The sequence below is a fragment of the Mustela lutreola genome, chromosome 9 (assembly GCF_030435805.1).
Source record: "Mustela lutreola isolate mMusLut2 chromosome 9, mMusLut2.pri, whole genome shotgun sequence".
In the NCBI taxonomy this organism is placed as follows: Eukaryota; Metazoa; Chordata; class Mammalia; order Carnivora; family Mustelidae; genus Mustela; species Mustela lutreola.
The window spans coordinates 109104608-109125788 of NC_081298.1; the positions used below are offsets into that span (position 1 = coordinate 109104608).

A 21181-nucleotide genomic window follows, 5' to 3' on the forward strand; every position below is an offset into this window, starting at 1 on the left:
ATTTTGGGCTAATTTTACTTCTGAATTAAGAGTCATAATCACATTTATAAGCAAAAATGTTGTTTTCACACGCTTACAATGAGTCAGCCCGTTACGGACTTCGCTTTGTTTCGTCATCACTAAAACCCTGTCAGAGAGGTAGGCGGTCTCACGATCCTCATTTATGGATGAGGATACTGAGAATCAGAGAAGGTAAAAACATGCTGAAGATCACAGAGCTTGTAAGCAGCAGAACGGGGACTTGAACTCACACGTGTCCCTCAGTAGGACACTGGAGGCTGGTGGCAGGCGGCAGCAAGCACATTAGTATGAGCACCAGCAGGGACAGGGGAGTCTGGTTACTGCCTGGCTGGCTGTGTGGCCCGGGTCATGGTTAAATGACCTTTCTAAACTCTGTTCCTTCTTCTTTTAGTGGGGATGGTAACAGCCCTGCTCCATGGGGCTGCGGGGAAGATTAAGAAGGTTAACACATGGAGGAGGGTTGGGGGAGGTGTGCCGGAGGGGAAGCAATGACAGCGTGAACAGAAGATCAGGGGAAGGAGAGCTGAGACCATGAGAAGTACGCCAGGTACCATATTCAGGAGTTTCTGTGTACTTGCAGATACATAGCTTGGTGAGTGGCAAAGAATCAGCATTTTGTTTGACTCACTTCCCTAAATAGATTACTTGTAGAATTGTCCTAAAATGTATGCCTTTCCAGATCATAATTTGGCTACATATATTATAGTTAGGAACAGATTAGAAGAAGGGAGTCTTGGTGGCTTTGACATCAATGTTTAAATAATGAAAAGCAGACAGAAGTTTTCAAAAGAGAACTGATAAAAAGAAAAAAAGAAAAAAAAGCTAAGTTCTGTGTGAAGCATAAAATTTTAAAAAGTGTCTCTCATTTTATAAATGTTTCAATTTTAAGGTGTTTACACTTCATGAAAATAGTCTTTATAAATTTACGCCTACCCATGAATTCCTGAAATTCCCAACATTGCTTTTGAAAACTGTAATAATGAGACTCATAATGAGGAAGGAAGTTATACAGTTCCTCCAGGAGTAAGTTGCAGTTTGCTCTTTTTTTTTCTTCCAATGAACTTTTAGAGAATGTCCCCTCATCGCCTTCATCTAGTTGATGTGCCAAAAAGACACATCAGCATCTTTTGATTTTTTTAAATTTTATTTATTTACTTTTAAAAAGTTGGCTCCATGCCCAGTGTGCAGCCCAATGTGGGGCCTGAATTCACAACCCTGGGATCAAGACCTGAGCTGAGATCCAGTTAGGTGTTAACCAACTTGAGCTACCCAGGTGCCACCATAGCATCTTTTTAAAGTATAACTTCTTTGGTAATATTGAGTCCCCAGCTGTATATTACCTAACTTTTTAAAAAAAAGATTTTATTTATTTATTTGACAGAGAGAGATCTCAAGTAGACAGAGAGGCAGGCAGAGAGAGAGGAGGAAGCAGGCCCCCCACCAAGCAGAGAGCCCAATATGGGGCTCGATCCCAGGACCCTGAGATCATGACTTGAGCCGAAGGTAGAGGCTTAACCCACTGAGCCACCCAGGCACCCCAATATATTACCTAATTTTTAACTCATTATTAAACACATTCTGCTTTTCCCTTGTGTTATTCCCTCAAGATTAAAACCAAAAGAAATATGGAACCAGTATTTGCTTTTCAATATTTAAAATAAGAACAAATAGACATGCTTGGGTGGCTCTGCTGGCCAAGCATCTGCCTTTGGCTCAGGTCATGATCTTGGGGTCCTGGGATCAAGGTGGGCTCTCTGTTCAGTGGGGAGTTTGCTTCTCCCACTCCTTCTGCCTTCCTCTTCCCCCACTCATGCTCTCTCACTCTCTCAAATAAATAAATAAATATTTAAAAAACCACAAATACTAAAACATAAAATTCGCTTGAGTTTCTATGACAGAAAGTAAGAAAGATGATTTGAAAAGGGTTAAAATGACAGTACTTCATTTCAATTAAATAACTTTGATCCCGGGGCACCTGGGTGGCTCAGTGGGTTAAAGCCTCTGCCTTCGGCTCAGGTCATGATCCCAGAGTCCTGGGATCGAGCCCCACATCGTACTCTCTGCTCGGCAGGGAGCCTGCTTCCACCTCTCTCTCTGCCTGCCTCTCTGCCTACTTGTGATCTCTCTCTCTCTGTCAAATAAATAAATAAAATAAAATAAAAATAACTTTGATCCCCGAGAGGCAGGAGGAAGAGGCAGACAGTTGGATTGGAATGTCTCCACTAGCATGGGGACCTACCAAGACAGGTCTCCCATTATGTTATGGCCCAGCTCAGAGGCAACAAGGACATTTGGAGGAAGAGACATAGGAGCTCTGGGCTCTCCCCTCCTTTCTCTCCTCTTAGGGCAGCAGCTAAGGGAGATTTGTGTCAGCCCCAGCTACCCAGAGCCCATTCCTTCGATCAATGCCCTAAGCTGCCCCTACCCGTGGGGGCTCTTCAAGGGGTAACAGGGACTAATTCAAGGTGGGAGAGGGCAAGGTGAAAACAGGAGCAAAGAAGATGGAGGGTAGACATCTCAGCCTATTTTCTTAGACTAAGCAGAACAAAATGAGCTAATATTTATCAAAGACTTAGGCACCAGGCACTGTTTTGGTTGCTTTTAACTTGCATTATCTCATTTAAGCCTCAAAAATATGTAGAAATATGTAATCATCCCTCTTTTATACTGAAGCCAGAGAGGTTAAGTGACTTGTCCAAGGTCACAAAGAAAGTCCCTAGGGAAGACAGGGTTCAAACTCAGATATCTGGCTGCAGAGCTCCTGCTGCTGACTTCGCCACAGTGCTTACCTTTGATGTTGATCTGCACACCCTTGGACACGGTCAGCCCTTTGTCGTTGTGAGCCTCACAACTGAAGACGGCTGTCTCCGTCAGACCTGGAATGGAAGGGGAGTCATGAGACCAGGCTCACAGAGAACAGGCTGCAGCTCACCAGAATCCGAGGGTTGTTTTAGCATTCTTTTACTTTTTGGTTCATGACTTCAGGCCATAAATGCAAAGTTAATTTTAAAACTATGCTGGTGGCTGAAACACAAACCTGGGATTGAACCCTAGCTACCAGGAGCAAGTCAACCATGGGCCTAAAGGCAGCTGTTCTTCATTTAAGTGTTTTATTTTTCCCGGGGGGTGAGACGTTAGATAACAAAAGCAGTAATTTTAGACTTAAATTTCGGCTAATCAGTGGCCCCAATGTCAAGAAGAGCGCTGCCTGAGGGTCATCTGGACGATCGTGTGCTGCTTAGCCACAAGTACATACGACATCACACACTAATGACATTTCAGAAGACCAGACATAGCAGGATGAAAGTCACAGTGCTTAATTTCAGGTGGTCCGTCGTAATGAATCCATTTTTAAAAGTGAAAATTAGGGGTGCCTGGATGGCTCAGTCGGTGAAGTGTCTGCCTTCGGCGTGGGTCATGATCTCTGGCCCTGGAATCAAGCCCTGCTTCGGGCTCCCAGCTCAGCAGGAAGCCTGCTTCTTCCTCTCCCTCTACCCCTTCCCCCTGCTCCTGTTCTCTCTCTCTCAAATAAATAAATAAAATACATTTTAAAAATTCTGAAAAAAAGTAACAATTCATAAAGAATTATTACATAAACACAAGACATTATTATTACCTGAAGAGAAGACACTAGTGCTGAATGAAGAAAAATTCTATCATTTCAGAGGTTTGAAAACATCTTAGAAATTAAAAAAAAAAAAACTAGTTGATTTATTAATTTTAAATAGAAAGGAGAGATAATTCAGATATTGGTTTCTAATACTATTTGCCAATAAAAGGAACCAGAACTCATTGGAGAAATGGTTGATTTCTCAGATTGGAGCAGGAAACAGATGAGAGGAGCCTAGAACAAATTTAACACAAATGTCATGTGGTATGCACACACACGCGCGCGCGCATACAAGCACACACACACACAGAATGATGGGGGAATGACAGAGACATGAAACCAACGGAAAGAACTCCTCCTAGTATCCAAAGCTGGAACAGTTTGAGCAAGAAAATAAATGAAGTAGCCTCGGATTGTAAACCAAAGTATAAAATAAATATTCACAAGTGGCTTCTCAGTATTTATACTGAGATAAATAAATGATTAAACAATGGGAAGGAAAAAACAAGTTTCCTATGAAGAAGAATTCCAAATAATTTATGTGGATTCTCTGCCCTCAAGGGGGAGGATCATAATTCCCAACCCCTTAGGCATAGGCTGCACAAAGTGACCTCCTTCCGAAGAGGACAGTATGAAAAGGAAATAAAAGCAAAACTTTATTTATTTTTTTTTAAACTTTAGCGTGGAGAAAATGATAAACGCTACTTTGGCCACAAGACCAAGGTCAACACCACTAAGTCACGTTGACAGAATGTGTCCTTGATATGATGTAATGAAAATGGCACTTCCCCTCTGCAATCTTCCTTCCAAAAACACACAACCCAAGTCTCATCAGGAGGGAAGTATCAGACAGTTCAAACGGTGACGTGTTCTATAAGAAATCTGACCAGTATTCCTCAAAACTGTCAAGACAATTAAAAACAAGGAAAGTTTGAGAAACTGTCACAACCAAGAGGAGCTGAAGGAGACAAGACCACTAAATCCTGGATGAAATCATTGAACCATACAAGGGTATTAGGTAAAAACTAAGGAAATCTGAATATAGACTTGAGTTAATAATGATGTTCATTGGTTCACTGATTATAGCAAATACATCACACTAATGTAAGATGTTACTAATGGGAGAACGTGTAAGTGGGGTTTATGGGAAAATCTGTATTATCTCTATGATTCCTAAAATCTAAGACTATTCTAAAATTAAAAATTTTGTTTTGTTTTTGTTTTTTTTAAAGCACAGCCATATGTACCATCTAGTAGATTCTGGAAACTTCTCTGTCTCTGGTGCACAAAGGTGTCTTTGGCACAGAATTCACATCATGAACTAGAGAAAGAAACACTTCTTGAAATTAGACCTCCATTCACTTCCTGCCTGAAAACCTTACTCTGTTTTCTTCTACCCACTATACAGGAAATTCTCCAACTGATAATTTTAAAATTCAAAGCTTGTCACTAACAGTAATTAAAAATTTGAAAAATCAGGGAGGAACAAGCTGCCAAGGGAAGGCCAGCCCAAGGCTGGTCCAAGTGGCCAGAGAACCGCATGGGAGAAGTTCTAAGAAATGTAAACATGATCCCTATTTTATGTTCGCTCTTCTCTTGAGGGTTAGAAGTGCACAGAAAAACCAGCGCTGTTGGGGCTCTGTTCTTTTCCATCCAGATAGAAGTTAGTCCAGGCACCTGAATTCTGCTGACTAGACACGGTCTCTCCAAAAAAAAAAAAAAAAACAAAGCTGTGCGTCTCTGTCCTACAATTCTATGGTGACTTTTCACTTCTCTGAAATAAGGTTCTGTCAGAATAGGATAGATACTTCAGGTATTTTCATTTTCTGAGGTGAGGAGTATTTCCCTCAGAATGGAGGAAAATCCTAACTAAATGGCTTCAATTTTGACAATTCTAAGAGCTAGGAAACTAAAATTTCAGATAGGAGCCATCACTTCACATTTTTGGTCCCTCCCTTTTGAGTGATGGATGAAACTGCTAACAGTTTGTGCGATGGCTTTAAAAAAAATAGATTTGTTTCACTGAAGAGGAATACTTCTCTCAAATCCAGTATCCACACCTATAAAAGGACACCCTTGAATACCCTGCCTCAGGGGTCTTGTATGTTCTGCTTGTATTCCTCCCAAATAACTTTGAAAAATATATGTGGTCTCTCATAAAATGTTGAGGTTTGTACCTTAAATTTTTTATGATTTAAAGGGCTGCAAAGAATGTAATTTCAGGTTCTCTGACATTTTAAGTAAAATTCCTTTAAAGGCACTTCTATAGTGTACCCATGATTGGGATGGGAGACCCAGCATTATCCAATGAAACAATTTTCTCTCAGCTACCAGAAGTGTTCCATCATGATTTTCTACTTTCCCTGCAGAATTTTATCCAGATGGCATAATTATGTGGGTTTGGAAGTCATGATTCATCACCCTCCAACACTTCTTGGGAACGAAAATACACATACATGCTGAAATTGGAAAAAAGATTTCTTCTAGATCAATTATCTTCACAACTATTATTAGGGCACAATCCAACAAGACAATATATATAATTCTTTTTTTTCTTTTTTTAAGTAGGCTCCATGCCCAGCATGGAGCTCAGTGTGGGGCTTGAACACATGGCCCTGAGATTAAGACCTAAGCCAAGATCAAGAGGTAGATGCTTAATTGACTGAGCCACTCAGATGCTCTGACAATGCATATAATTCTTAAATATACACAGTAAAATTTTACTAGGAGGGCAAGTCCTTGGCTGAACAAAATTTGGAATCTTTTAGGTAGTGATCTGGAAATTTCTTAACCTTGAACCAATACACTATAGAAGCCACTCTCAAACTGTGGTCTAGAGACTCCTAGAGAAAGGATCTCAGAGGCCCTCTTAGGAGCCCTAATTGACACTTAGGAGCCCTAATGACACTATTTTTGTCATAATAATAAAAATAATAACACTAACAATAATGATAAGAAAGTCCTTTTCACTTTCATGCTCTCAGGATGCAATGTTTCAGAATGTTCCAGAGGCTGTATGTTGTGTGATGATGCTAATAGTAGTTCTATCAGGTAACTGAGTACGTGCTTATGTATTTTTATGCTCTAAAAGTTTTTGTTTTAGTTTCTAATTCAGTACTTATCAACAGATAGAACTCACATAAACAAATCTCTTTGGTCCACAATAATTTCTAAGTCTGTAAAGGGATCTTGAGACCAAAGCATTTGAGAACTGGTGCCCTGTAGTGACTCCAGATAAGTCAGGGCGAGGTCCTTCTTCTTTTGCAAGGTGGAGAGATTTGGATTCCTGGCACTTTGTCAGGCATTAACTTTACAAGGAAGACGGATACATTCCAGATGAGGATCAAGACCTCATCCCTCAAAGCCACTGCCTGGCATCCATGCTGGGGACCATTATTTCACAGTCCAACCTGTGACACTTTGGTTTTCATGCTGAAGAATCACCTTTAGCCTTCCAAGTCATAAGCTTTCAAATAGGACGCCCATTACACCAGTCTCCACGAATGCGCAAAATCTGGCTTATATTTAGAAAAACTGGCTTTGGCTCAATCAGAAAATACAGAGAGTTGTTATGCAACCTATATTTTTTATATAGTCAAGCCAGACACAGTTATTTGACTTTAATGACTCTTGTCAAAACTCTTGGGAAACACTTGAGTACAAGATACAGATCACATTCCAGGCCTTCCAGGAGCCCAAAAAAAAAAAAAAAAAAAAACCAAAAAAAAAACCAAGAGGACGGATTCATTTCATGAGATCTACTGACCAGCTATAGATCCCTAAGTAAGACAACTTGGGGCCCACTATTCTTCAGAGCTGCAAAGTTTGTCAATGCTGAAAGTGAAACTGCTTGTCGGGAACATGATGTTAAGTGGGAAGTCGCTTTTCCTTTTTGTGTTTCTTTTCAAAGTGGGCACAAAGTCAGGAAGACAATCTCTAGCAAATTCTCCGGCAGGAGATATCAGCATTAGTAAGAATTCCCCAGAAGTAGCTAAACCACCTATTCCAGCAGTTCTGTCTATGCGCTGAAGTGATTCATGTCCCCAGGCCAAACAGACGGCAGCAGCCAGAAGGGGAAACTGGTTCAAACCAAAGTTAACTTTCTCCCCAGGTGGATGGGCCCAAACTGAAGGCAAAATGTAATCGTCTTTGCTTAATGTATTCAGTTATATATACTACCTTGGTTTAATGGCACCTCTGGGCTACAGACTCATGGAAGAGCCTGGGTTGGATATGGCAACTAGCGTGTGTTGGGAAAGACTGTTTGTTGCCTCTCACTTTCCTTTCCACTTCTCTGTCTGGGTGAACAATACCCAGACTGGAATAGACCTTGAAGTTTTATAGCCCCAGCCCTTGTGGCTTTCCAGGGAAAAAAAGCCATCCACCCCCTTAAGTCCCCACCCTACTACCCACTCTCTCTGGAGTGACCCTGGTAACTGGAGCCTCCTGTCTTTCTGAGCCATGTCCTCCTCCAGTGGGCCACCCCCTCTGTGTACTCGGTCACATCCCACCCAACTCCTGACGTTCATGGCCCTCTTGCTTGGTCTGCTTGTTTAAAAAAAAAAAAAGACAGCCTCTGAAACAGGGTCTGAAAGCTACTTTTAAAGAACATTCAGGAACAGGATGTTCCCTCAAGGGAAGGACAATCAGAATTGCTAAGAAAGCAACTTCTAAGAGCACCAGTTGGGCCAATTCTTAAGTTCTGGATAAGCAGCCCTTTCTCTTTCCTTTTTTTTTTTTTACCCCCTAGAGCAAAAGAGGCAAAGCAAGGGAAGGACATTTTGCATAAAGGAAGTTGGAACACACTCTCTGCCCTGAATTCATTCATTCAACACATATTTACTGAATACTTACTAGGTGTCAGACATTTTCTCAGGCACTTGGGGTATATCCATGAATAAAAGAGATCCCTGCCTTTACAGAGCTCATTATTCTCACAGGGGGTAGTGGGTAAGAAGGAATAACCTTGATAAATAAGTAAGCTTCATGCTCTATCAGAAGGTGATTAATGCCATGGAAAAACAGAAAAGGATCAGAGGGCCAGGGATGGGTTGGGAAGTGGGCTGTGATTTTAAATATTCAGGACAGAGGTGGCTCAGGATAATGTCCTCAGAGGAGTGACTCTGAGTGAACGGGCTAATGATGGGGGGAGGTGAACTTGGGGCAAAGGAAATGGCCTTTGCTTTGTTCTTTAAGCAGGATGGGAATCCCAGAGCGTTGAGCGGAAGACCAATCTAATCCAACTTGTGTTTTATCAGGATCCAGGATCGTTGCAGGAGCCACATGGAGACTAACCCCTAAGCAAGCAGGTCCCATACCAGCTCCAAATTTTTTCCTGATCTGAAAATGGGTATTAAAAATGCCTTAACTGGGGCACCTGGGTGGCTTAGTCTGTTAAGCGTCCACCTTCGGTGTGGGTCATGATCCCAGAGTCCTGAAATGGAGCCCCTCATCGGGCTCCCTGCTCAGTGGGGAGCCTGCTCCCTCTGCCTGCTGCTACCCCTGCTTGTGCTCTCTCTGACAAAAATAAATAAATAAAATCTTTAAAAAAATAAGACAAGGGGTGCCTGGGTGGCTCAGTGGGATAAGCCTCTGCCTTCGGCTCAGGTCATGATCTCAGGGTCCTGGGATCGAGCCCTGCATTGGGCTCTCTGCTCAGTGCTTCCCCCCCACCCCCCGCCTCTCTGCCTACTTGTGATCTCGGTCTGTCAAATAAACAAATAAAATCTTTAAAAAAAAAAAAATAAAACAAAATTTTGTTTTTGGAATAATTTTCAATTTACAAGAAACTGCAGAACTAGTAGAGTTCTTGTACATCCTCCATCAGCTTCCCTTAATGATAAGATCTTATAATCATACAGCTCTTACATAATCATACAGTGAACAAAACCAAAAAGTCAGTACAATACTATTAACTCAAATACAGACCATATTCAGATTTTACCAATTTTTGTTCCCCCCCTTTTCTTTCTTTGGAGTATGTGGGGGGGTGGTGTATAGCTCTGTGAAACTTTATTTCAGGTCAGATTTGTACTACTTCAGCACCAAAAAAAAAAAAAAAAAAAAGCTCCCTCATATTTTAGGAACATCCTACCTAAGCTAAACCCTGATTAATCATCTTCACTTTGTCATTTCTGAGAATGTGATATAAATTGAATCACACAGCATGCAATCTTTGAGATTGGCTTTGTTGACTCAGAACAGTGCCCTTTAGTGCTCTTATGTCACAGAGGGACAAAAAACCCAATTGGTATCAAGAGAAAAAAAGCATACAGCCTTCCTGTTCATAAATGTGCTTGCTCAAAGCATGTTTCAACAATCGGGACTCTTTAAACCATGGTCCTACTTAGCACTCTCTTGGTAAAAGTGATCTCAGAAAAGTTGACTTCTTGGTTAATTTCAACATAGTTAATTTCAAGATGGGATGGCCTCTCCCTGCAAACACTCCCAGGTTTGCAGCAGCAGGTGAAGCATAAACCCCACCCCGGGCATATCCGGTCAGAATGGCACCTAGTTCCTCAACTGTGAACTTCTGAGGTGGGCTCAGGTCTCACTACCCCATCCTCAAAATTAAACACAGATGTAAGTAAGAATAATGTAAATTCTTTAACAGTGTTACAAAATTCAGGGGCCTGGGAATAGTCCACAGATCCCTGACTTGCTCTAACTTGATGTGTCAGAAGTTTGCATGGTTGGCCCTTTCTCCACGGACCTCCTTAAGCCCTCTGTCTACAAAATGGGTGTGAAAAAACTGCTCTATTAATTTCATAGAACTGGTTAGAAATATAAATGAGAAGGAGTTTAAATGCAAAAGCAATTAAACAAATACAAGTTACTTCACTCTCATTATGTTCCTTTGTCCCAGTCAAGGGACCTCTGACTCAGGTTCTGTTTATAATTCATTTGTTCATTAGTTCATTCATTCATTCCCACAGCTCTGATGTGCCAGGCACTGTGCTGGGTGACAGGGCTGAGGTAATGAATAACTAATATGTAATAATCACACGGATCAATAATTTAGGGTGGGGAGACAGTAGATGGTTGTGCTTCTACATGGGGAGGAGGTACAAACTTGATGGAAGAGGCACTGTAGAAACACAGACAAGGATGGGGTGTCCAGAAAGGTTTTCAGAAAAGAAATAAATATGGATACAAAGATGTCCACATAAGTAACAACAACTACCAAAATAAAACCACCTATATGCTCATCAATAAGAGGGTGGTTAAATAAATTATGGTCCATTCATGCAATGAGGCGATTATCATACACAGTGAGAGGTCCATGAGTACCTACATAGAAAGAGCTACATGTCTTGGTCATCCATGTGTATATGTACATATGTGAGTACATTTAAAGGAGAAGGGCCTAGAAGGAAGTGAACCAGTGGCTCACACTGTCTGTTGTCGCACACACTGTTCTGTGACAACTATGTGGGGGGTGAACACATAGAGATTGCCCATTTTGCTTTGGTATGTTGCTATGGTTTGAATGTTTTACAATGAAAATGTGTTCACATATTACTTGGAATATAAAAAGGCTGAAATAAGGGCGCCTGGGTGGCTCAGTTGGTTAAGGGACTGACTTTTGGTTTTGGCTCAGGTCGTGATCCCAGGGTTGTGAGATGGAGCCCCACGTCAGGCTCTGCACTCAGCGTGGAGTCTGCCTGAGAGTCTCTTTCTCCCTCTCCCTCTGCCCCTCCCCTCAGTCACGTTTGTTCACACGCTTGCTCTCTCTCTCAAATAATCTTTTTTTTAAAAAAGATTTTATTTATTTATTGGACAGACAGAGATCACAAGTAGGCAGAGAGGCAAGCAGAGAGAGAGGAGGAAGCAGGCTCCCTGCTGAGCAGAGAGCCTGATGCGGGGCTCAATCCCAGGACCCTGGGATCATGACCTTAGCTGAAGGCAGAGGCTTCAACCCACTGAGCCACCCAGGCACCCCAGTAAATAAATAAAATCTTTAAAAAATAAAATTAAAAAGGCTGAAATTAGTCTGCATGTGTATTATTCTAATTTGAAGGAAAATCATATATATATATATATATATATATACACACACACACCCAAATAAATACAGTTACAGGAAAAGTTTAAACAGAAACAAATCTGTGTTTTGTTGTAACTGTACATGTATAATAAGATATAAAACTACATTTTCTGAATTTTCTACATTTTAGATATAAAACCATTTAATAATTATGGGAAATAAAATTTTTTTAAAAACTGTTGTTTTGAGGGTATGTGCTTTGGTGAGTGCTGTGAAGTGTGTAAACCTGGTGATTCACAGACCTGTACCCCTGGGGATAAAAATATGTTTATAAAAAATAAAAAATTAAAACAAAACAAAACAAAACAAACAAAAACCCTGTTGTTTTGTTTTTTAAGAGAGTGGGGCAGAGGGAAAGGGAGACAGAATCTTAAGCAGGTTCCACACCCGGCCTCATGACCTGGATCCTCCCAAATCGTTTTATTTTGAAATAATTATGGATTCACAGAAAGACGTAAAGAAACACACAAGGCAGTTCAGTGTATCCTTCACCCTACCTTCCCAATGTTAACGTCTTACATAACCACAGCACACTGTCAAAACCAGGAAATTGACATTGGTCCCCTCCACAGAGCTTACTCAGATTTCATCAATTATACACAGACTCGTGTGTGTGTGTGGGTAAGCGCACGCGTGCACACACACGTGCATGCCCATGCATGTACCTCTATGTAAGTTAACCACATGTGTAGCTTTGTGTAAATATCATCACAATAAAGGTTGTTTTAAAAAACACACTGTTGGGGGGCGCCTGGGTGCCTCAGTCAGTTAAGTGTCCAACTCTTGATTTCAGCTCAAGTCATAATCTCAGGGTTCTCAGATCAAGCCCCCCATCCAGCTACACTCCGTGTGGAATCTCCTTGAGATTTTCTCTTTCCCTCTTCCTCTGCACCCCCATCTTACACGTGCTTGCACATGCTCTCTCTCTAATACATAAACACGTAATTTAACAACAACAAAAAACACACTATTAGGATATACACTGCTCTATTTCTATTTTATTTCTATCTTCTCTATCAAAGAAAAAAACTTCAAATTTAAAAAAGTAAAATAAAAATTGTAATGAACTTGCAACCCAAAATAGGTTGTAGTTGTGAGAGTATATCACCATTTAGAAATACATCAGTTCTCCAAGCTGAGACAAATTATACATAGTCTTGGGTATTAAAAGAATTTGCAAATCTTATCAAAGAAACACACCTTTACCTTCCTTTTTTTTTTTTTTTTTTTTTACTTTTTAACACTTTTACCTTCTAAGAAAACATGCAATAGAGGAAAAGCTCCAGACGAACAGAGATTGACAAATTGTCCCTATTTTATTTTCTTTGCTTTAAAAAAGATTTTATTGGGGTGCCTCGGTGGCTCAGTGGATTAAGCCTTGCCTTCTGCTCAGGTCATGGTCTCGGGTCCTTAGTTCGAGACTCTCGTGAGGCTCTCTGCTCAGCCGGGAGCCTGCTCCCCCCCCCCCCCCGCCGGCCTCTCCCTACTTGAGATCTCTCTCTCTGTGTCAAATAAATAAATAAAATCTTTTTTTAAAAACAGAAAAGATTTGGGGTGCCTGGGTGGCTCAGTGGGTAAAGCCTCTGCCTTCGGCTCGGGTCGTCCTGGGATCGAGCCCCGCATCGAGCCCCGCATCGAGCCCCACATCGAGCCCCACATCAAACTCTCTGCTCAGTGGGGAGCCTGCCTCCCCGCTCTCTCTCCGCCTGCCTCTCTGCCTACTTGTGATCTCTCTCTCTCTGTCAAATACATAAATAAAATCTTTAAAAAATAAATAAATAAAAATAAAAATAAAAAAGATTTTATTTTTTTATTGAGAGATAGAGTGAATGAGAGAAAGAATGAGCAAGAGGAGGGAGAGGGAGAAGCAGAATCCTTGCTGATGAGGGAGCTCAATGTGGGGCTTGATCCCAGGATGACCTGAGCTGAAGGCAGATGCTTAACTAAGGCACACAGGCACCTTGTCCCTATTTTCATAAAGAAAAAAGACACTGATCCTGGTAGTACAGAATCACTGAGAGACAAATCCACCACAAAATTTAAGTGCCCCTATCAAGGGGCACCTGGGTGGCTCAGCTGGTTAAGCATCTACCCTCGGCTCAAGTCACGATCCCTGGGTCCTGGGATGGAGCCCCGGGTTGGACTCCCTGTTCAGTGGGGAGCTTGCTTCTCCATCTCCTCCCTACTCATGCTCTCTGTTGTTATCTCTGTCTCTCTCAAATAAATAAATAGATAGATAAAATCTTTTTTTTAAAAGATTTTATTTATTTGATGGAGAGAGAGAGAGATCACAAGTAGGCAGACAGGCAGGTAGAGAGAGGGGGGAAGCAGACTTCCTGCTGAGCAGAGAGCCCAATGTGGGGCTCGATCCCAGGACCCTGAGATCATGACCTGAGCTGAAGACAGAGGCTTAACCCACTGAGCCACCTAGGCGCCCCCTAAATAGATAAAATCTTAAGGAAAAAAAAAAAAGAGTGCTATCAAACTAGTGCATGTAAAAATGTGGGAAATTGTCACCTCTGAGCCACCCAGGCACCCCCTAAATAGATGAAATCTTTAAAAAAAAAAAAAAAAAAAAGAGTGCTATCAAACTAGTGCATGTAAAAATGTGGGAAATTGTCACCTCTGAGCCACCCAGGCACCCCCTAAATAGATGAAATCTTTAAAAAAAAAAAAAAAAAAAAGAGTGCTATCAAACTAGTGCATGTAAAAATGTGGGAAATTGTCACCTCTAGTTATTTAGCTCACCCAGAAGTCAGGTCTGATTTTTTAATTGAATTCAAGCTATTTCCAGACTTTCTGTGATAGTTACCAGCCCGATGTAGTGATAACATCTCAGAAGATAAGAAAGAGAAATAAATGGAAGGAAAATGAAAGCAGGCAGATTTACAAGTGGTTGAACAGTAGCCAAGAAAGTTGATTTAATGAGCTGATGTCAACTCAGTCTGCCTTTATCAGCAGGTCACGGGACTCTGCCCTCGGTTAGGATGGAATCTAGATTTTCATCAACAACTTGGATGAGACACAAAAGGCAGCTGGCACAGAGCAGGAGGCTGATTTGTTAATTGAAGGAGAGGATGGAGGTTCCAACTGCCCTCCGTTGGCTGGGACAATGGTTTACATTTTTATAAGGAAAAATGGTAGGCTGGACTTTCAAAAATAATTAAAGATACAAGAAACAGGAGAGCTTTGACTTTGCAGTAATTAAAGAGAAAAAAAGACCTGAGGATTTCAGTTAGCCTCAAAGTCAACATTAAACAAACATGTTAATCTTCATCAAAAAAAGTACTGCAAACTATACTACCAGGAATGTTGTGTCCCAAACATGATACTGGAGTGTCCACTGAAATTTATGCATCTTTTCAAAATAACACCAATGTTACTAAACTCTTTTAGAAAATAGAGGGGGTAGGGATACGTACTAACTAGTTTTATGAGGACAAAATACCCTGATACCAAAAACTGACATTCCAAAAACAAAATTACAGACCACTCCCCTCAAGAGCACTGTTGTACAATAAAGAATTTAGCTTGTGTCCCTTATAACTGCCTGGTGACAGGAGTAGCTTTGTTACACTAATGAAGTGTAGAATAACCCCTGGAAAACCTCAGGAGGAAGACAGATCACCAGAACCACCAGCCATGTGATAAGAGGGTTGAGGGGTCTGGAGACTGTTCAATCACATGGCCAATGATTTCTTTTTTTTCTTTTCTTTTCCTTCTCTCTCTCTCTCTCTTTTTTTTTTTTTTTTTTTTAAGATTTTCCATTTATTTATTTGAGAGACAGAGAGAATGAGAGAGAGAGCGAGCACGAGAGGGGACAGGTCAGAGGGAGAAATAGGTTCCCCACTGAGCAGGGAGCCCGATGTAGGACTCAATCCCAGGACTCCAGGATCATGACTGGAGCCGAAGGCAGCTGCCCAACCAGCTGAGCCACCCAGGCGCTCACGGCCAATGATCTCATCAGTTATGCCCATGCACGGAGATTTCAGTAAAAGAATCTGCACCCCAAAGCTCAGTAGAGTGTCCTTTTCCTGGATGTGCCAGGAGGGTGACACCCTCTGATTCAAAGAGGAGAGGGCATGGAAGCACTCTGCATGCAAGACCCTCCCAGACATCACCCTAGGCATACCCCTTGTAGTAAAACTGTTATAGGTAAGCACAGCATTTTCCTGAGTTCTGTGAGTTGGTCTAGCAAATTATCAAACCAGAGGGGGTCATGGGAATCTCCAAATTTATAGCCAGTCAGTAGGAAGTGCAGGTGGTCTGGGGATCCTTCCCCCGACCCTGACACTTGTAGTTGGCACCTGAAGTGAGCCTTGTGGCAGACTTTGGGAAGTCAGTATCAGAACTGAATTGCAGTACACCCAGTTGGTGTTACCCTAGTATGGCAGTGAAACAGAGTAAACATAAATGGGAAAGTCTTTAACTAAATATTAGTAAACTGAATCCACCACAATACATCATGACCAAGTAGAATTTGTCCCAGGAATGCACACTGGTTTAACATTTGAAAATCAAATCAGTGTAATTTGCTGCAGTAGAATAATGGAGAAAAACCATGTAATCATATGATAAAAAAATAAAATTTTTTGCAAGCTGAGAATAGAAGAAAACTTCTTCAACCTGATGAAGGGCACTGACCAAAATCCAATTTCTGTCATAGCTGGTGATTGGGACAGAGATATTAACTCTTCCCACTTTTATTCAGCATTGTGCTAGAGTCTTGGTTAGTAAAATAAGGAAGGGGACAGGGATAAAAGGGCAAGATTAGACAACTATTTGCAGGTAACACTGTTTACAAAAAAATCTAAGGAATCTACAAAACAACAACAACAATAAAATACTCTTAGAAACTAACACATTAACTTAATAAGCAAGGTTGTAGGATGTAAGATCAACATACAAAAATTAACTTATTTCCTACATACTTATAGTAAGCAATTGGGAAACGAATTCAAATGTGCTACTTACCAGCATCAACAACATAAAATATTTATAAATAACTTTAACAAGTGACATATAAGACCTGTGCATTAAGGACTATAAAAATTGCTGAGAGAAATTAAAGAAAACCTAAATAAATGGACAGAGTGTGTTCTTGGATTGGAAGTCTCAATAATATTAAGATGCGATCCCCCCTAAACTGATCTATAAATTCAATACAACTGCAAACAAAATCACAACAGACTCTTGCAAAAGCTGTCAAGCTGATTTTAAGATTTTTATAAGACCCGAAGTGATACTTCCATGAAAACAATATATGACTGGCTCATGAGCACAATTAAAAATGCTAAAATCTTGTTTTTTATTTTTTTAAGACTTCATTCATTTATTTGAGAGACAGAGCACAAGCAGTGGGGAGGGGCAAAGGGAGAGGGAGAAACACCACTTTCCACTGAGCAGGGAGCCCAACACCGGGCTCGATGCCAGGACTCTGGGATCATGACCTGAACCGAAGTCAGACACTGAACCAACTGAGCCACCCAGGCGCCCCACTCAAATCTTTCAAATCTTTTCTAAATCTAATTTAAAATTTGAGAGTAGGGAAATGAAATGTAAATTTAAAATTTACTGTTGCATATTCACTAGAATGTCTAAAATGGAAAGAAAACTCTCACCATATCAAATGTTGGCAAGGACACAGATAGAACAACTGGAACACTCATCCACTGGGGCTAGGAATATAACTTGGCACAACTTAGAACATAGTTTGGTGGTTTTCTTAAAAGTTGAGCATATGCCCAGTATATGATCCAGAAGTTCTTCTCCCAGGTATTATCCAAGATAAAATAAAAACCTGTGTCTCCCCAAAGCCTTGCACACAAATATCTGTAGCTCCTTTATTTATCCATAAACATCTCAAATGTTTACCACATAAACAAAATGCTGCACATCCATACCATAGAGCACTATTGGCAATAACAACATACTACTCACACGTCAACATGAGGAGTCCCAAAAACATCACACTGAGGGAAAGAAGCCAGACCCAAAAGAATATATGTACTTTATGATTCCACTTATTCAATGTTCAAGACCTAGCAAACTGATCTATGGTGACAGATATCAGAACACCAATGCCTATGAGAGGTGGAGGTTGATGGGAAGGGAGCATGAGGGCACATTCTGAGGTGATGGCAATGTTCTGGGTCTTGACTGAAGTGGTGGTTCCATGCGTGTCTACATTTTCAAAACTCACTGAGCTCTGCATTTAAGTTCCACACACCTAACTGTATATCAATTTTACCTCAATGAAAACAAGTCTTTATGGGACTTCAGAGCCACCACCCTAGAAAGGGTGGGGGTATAGTTTTCAAATGGACTTTGTTTGGGTTTTACAAATTACTTACTTATTTTTATTTTTTATTTAAAAATTTTTTTAAATTTAAATTTTAGGTAGTTAACATAGAGTGCAATATTGGCTTCTGTAGTAGAATTCGGTGATTTTATCCCTTACACAGAAGGCCTGGTGCTCATCATCACAAGTGCCCTCCTTAATGCCCACCGCCCATCTAGCCCATCCTCCCCCCATCTCCCTCCAACTCCTCAATTTGATCTCTATTGTTAAGAGTTTCTTATGGCTTGTTTCCCTCTCCTTTTTTTTCTCCTCCTCCTTCCCATGATGTTCACCTGTTTTCTTTCTTAAATTCCACATGAGTGAGGTCATATGGTATTTATCATCCTCTGAATTATTTCACTTAGCATAATACATTCTAGCTCCATCCATGTCGTTGCAAATGGCAAGATTTCATTCTTTTTTTTAAAGATTTTATTTATTTATATGTGAGAGAGAGAGCTCAAGCAGGGAGAGGGGCAGAGGGAGAAGCAGACTCCTCATGGAGCTGAGAGCCCAACAAGGGGCTCGATCCTAGGACCCTGAGATCATGACCTGAGTAAGAGGCAGATGCTTAACTGACTGAGCCACCCAGGTCTCCCAGGATTTGTTCTTTTTGATGGCTGAGTAATATTCCTGTGTGTGAGTGTGTGTACACACATTTTATTTATCCATTCATCAGCTGATGGACATATGGGCTCTCTCCATAGTTAATAATGTCGGAAAAGATATTCGCAAATGACATATCTGATAAAGGGTTAGTATCCAAAATCTACAAAGAACTTATCAACCTTAACACCCAAAAGACAAATATCCCAGTTAAGAAAGGGACAGAAACATGAATAGACACTTGGAAAAGACATCCAAATGGCCAACAGACACATGAAACGTGCTTAACATCACTTGGTATCAAGGAAATACAAATCAAAACCATGATGAGACACCATCTCACATTTCAGGATGGCTAAAATCAACAACACAAGAAACAATAGATGTTAGTAAGGATGAAGAGAAAGGGGAACCCTCTTCTACTGTTGGTAGGAATGCAAGCACTGGTATAGCCACTCTGAAGAACACTACGGAGGTTCCTCAAATTGACTTTGAACTAAGAAGGAGCTTGATTATCAACTCCTTGGGAGAAATTCGAAGACAATTCAGATGAAAGCAGAGAAAACCATAATATTCCTTATGCAGTGACGAGTGAGGAAAGTGATCCAGAGTTAAAACAGAGGGACTGGCATTCACTTGCTGGTCTGCTGTCACCATGAATATTCAGTGAGTGCTATTGTGAGGCAGGCACTGCCTTGGGACAGACAAAGTCCTTGTTCGGGCTGAGCATATAATTTCTGAGAAGACAGACAAGAAGCTAAACAAATAAGTGGGTGATGATAGACTGTGATGAGTGCAACGATGGAGTCCACAGGAACACATGACTGGGAGTCAACAAAGAGGTGGGGAGGACCTAAAATAGCTGAATGATCAGGGAAGGCTTCCTGGAAGAATTGCTACTGGAGTTGTGTCATGGGACAAAGGGCAAGTGGAAGAACACTGCAGGTAGACAGAAGAGAGAATGCAAAGGTCCTGAGGCAGGAAGGAGGGCCATGTGTGTGAGGAAATGACAGATAATCAGGATGACTGGTGCTTAATAAGCAGGGATGAGAAGGTGGGGTGGGTGGGGTTGGGTTGGAGAGTTGGGTGGTGGCCAGAGCACACAGGGCTGATGGCAGGGGCAGGAATAACTCAGAGTGACAGTCTAAGACAACAGGGAGCCATGGAGGATGGATTAGAGTGAGGCCAAGGCTGGAAGCAGAGACCCCTCAGGGAGCACCTGCACTGGTGTTGGCGAGAGCCGGCAGTTGATGTGGATGGGGTACTGCAGCATGGAGGGAGAAAAAACAGACTCGGGACATACAGTAGAAGCAGAATGGATAGAACTTGCTGATGCATACAACATGAAAAATGAGAAAGAGGAAGGATGGGCCGTTGGCGGTGTCATTTACTAAGATGGGGAATTCTGGGGCAAAACATCTGTGGAGGAGGTGGATCAAGAGTTTCATTTTAAGATGCATATGTACCAGCAAGTGAAACTGCCAGGGAGGGAGTTGAGTACATGAGACTGAAGGTCAGGAGACACAAAGCTCAAGGCCATTATCACACACCCAGTATAGAAGCCGGTGTCAGAGAGGAACTCCCCCAGGGGGGAGCATGTCTCAGAGTGAAAAACTGTGGGTTCAGGAATGAGGCTGTGGAGGTTAGGGGAGGAGCCCTGGAGAGGGAAGGAAGCCAGGAAGACTGTTTCCAGAAGTTTGACCCTGTGTTCCTAGTACCGAGAACGGCCTGCAGGGCTCCTGCTGCCAGGGCTCAGGGGTCTTGGCCACTCTGCTCACTTAAGCACGGACACCCATGGCATTCACCCAGTTCCCACCCCAGCTCGTGAACTCTCTCTCCTGAGATTCCCTCCTCCCTCTCCCCATCCCCAGCCCCTAACCTCAGCGGCCACCCCTGTGCTATCTTTGTCTTCTACTGCGCCAGCCATATACTGCGCCAGCCACGGGCACCAAACTTGATCCGTTTCACTGTTCAAGAGCAAACATTAAAGAAATCACATGACTTGGACTTACCAGGAACAGTCAGAACAGAGGGGGACTTTTCCGGCTGTTCGTGAACACGGCTGCTGTTCTGAACCCAGAAAATGTGGATGGGCTCAGGAGGGCCCACGGCCTGACAGGTAAGGTTGAAGGCTGTGTTCTTTGTGACATTCATGCTCTCAGGCTGTCTAGTAAAGTGAGGAAGTCCTGTGGAGAAAGAGTTCAGTGAAAGAACGTTTTAGATCCACAAGCAAACGCCGAGTCCCACGGGGGAGGGACTGTTCTGGAACTTGGCAATAGATTTCTTCATATACCTGGAATGGCCAGTTTTCTTTTTTTAAGATTTTATTTATTTATTTGACAGAGAGAGAGAGAGAGAGATCACAAGTAGGCAGAGAAAGAGTGAGAAGCAGGCTCCCCGCTGAGCAGAGAGCCCAATGCGGGGCTTGATCTTAGGACCCTGGGATCATGACCTGAGCCAAAGGCAGAGGCTTAACCCACTGAGCCACCCAGATGCCCCTGGCCAGTTTTCATCTTCTGAAAGTTGGCTCAGGAAGAATAGAAGCTAAGGCCTCCCC

At 41.8% G+C, this 21181-nt stretch overlaps 1 protein-coding gene across 1 annotated transcript in view; it reads right to left on the reverse strand.

The window, feature by feature from the left end:
• MERTK (MER proto-oncogene, tyrosine kinase) overlaps nucleotides 1-21181 on the reverse strand; it is a 113157-nt gene that overhangs the window by 50032 nt on the left and 41944 nt on the right. Inside the window, exons 4-5 of the mRNA XM_059188380.1 lie at nucleotides 20637-20810; nucleotides 2811-2897 (exon numbers count right to left, since the gene is read on the reverse strand). Of these exons, the coding sequence (XP_059044363.1) occupies nucleotides 2811-2897; nucleotides 20637-20810 (261 nt within the window). The remainder of the gene's footprint in view (nucleotides 1-2810; nucleotides 2898-20636; nucleotides 20811-21181) is intronic.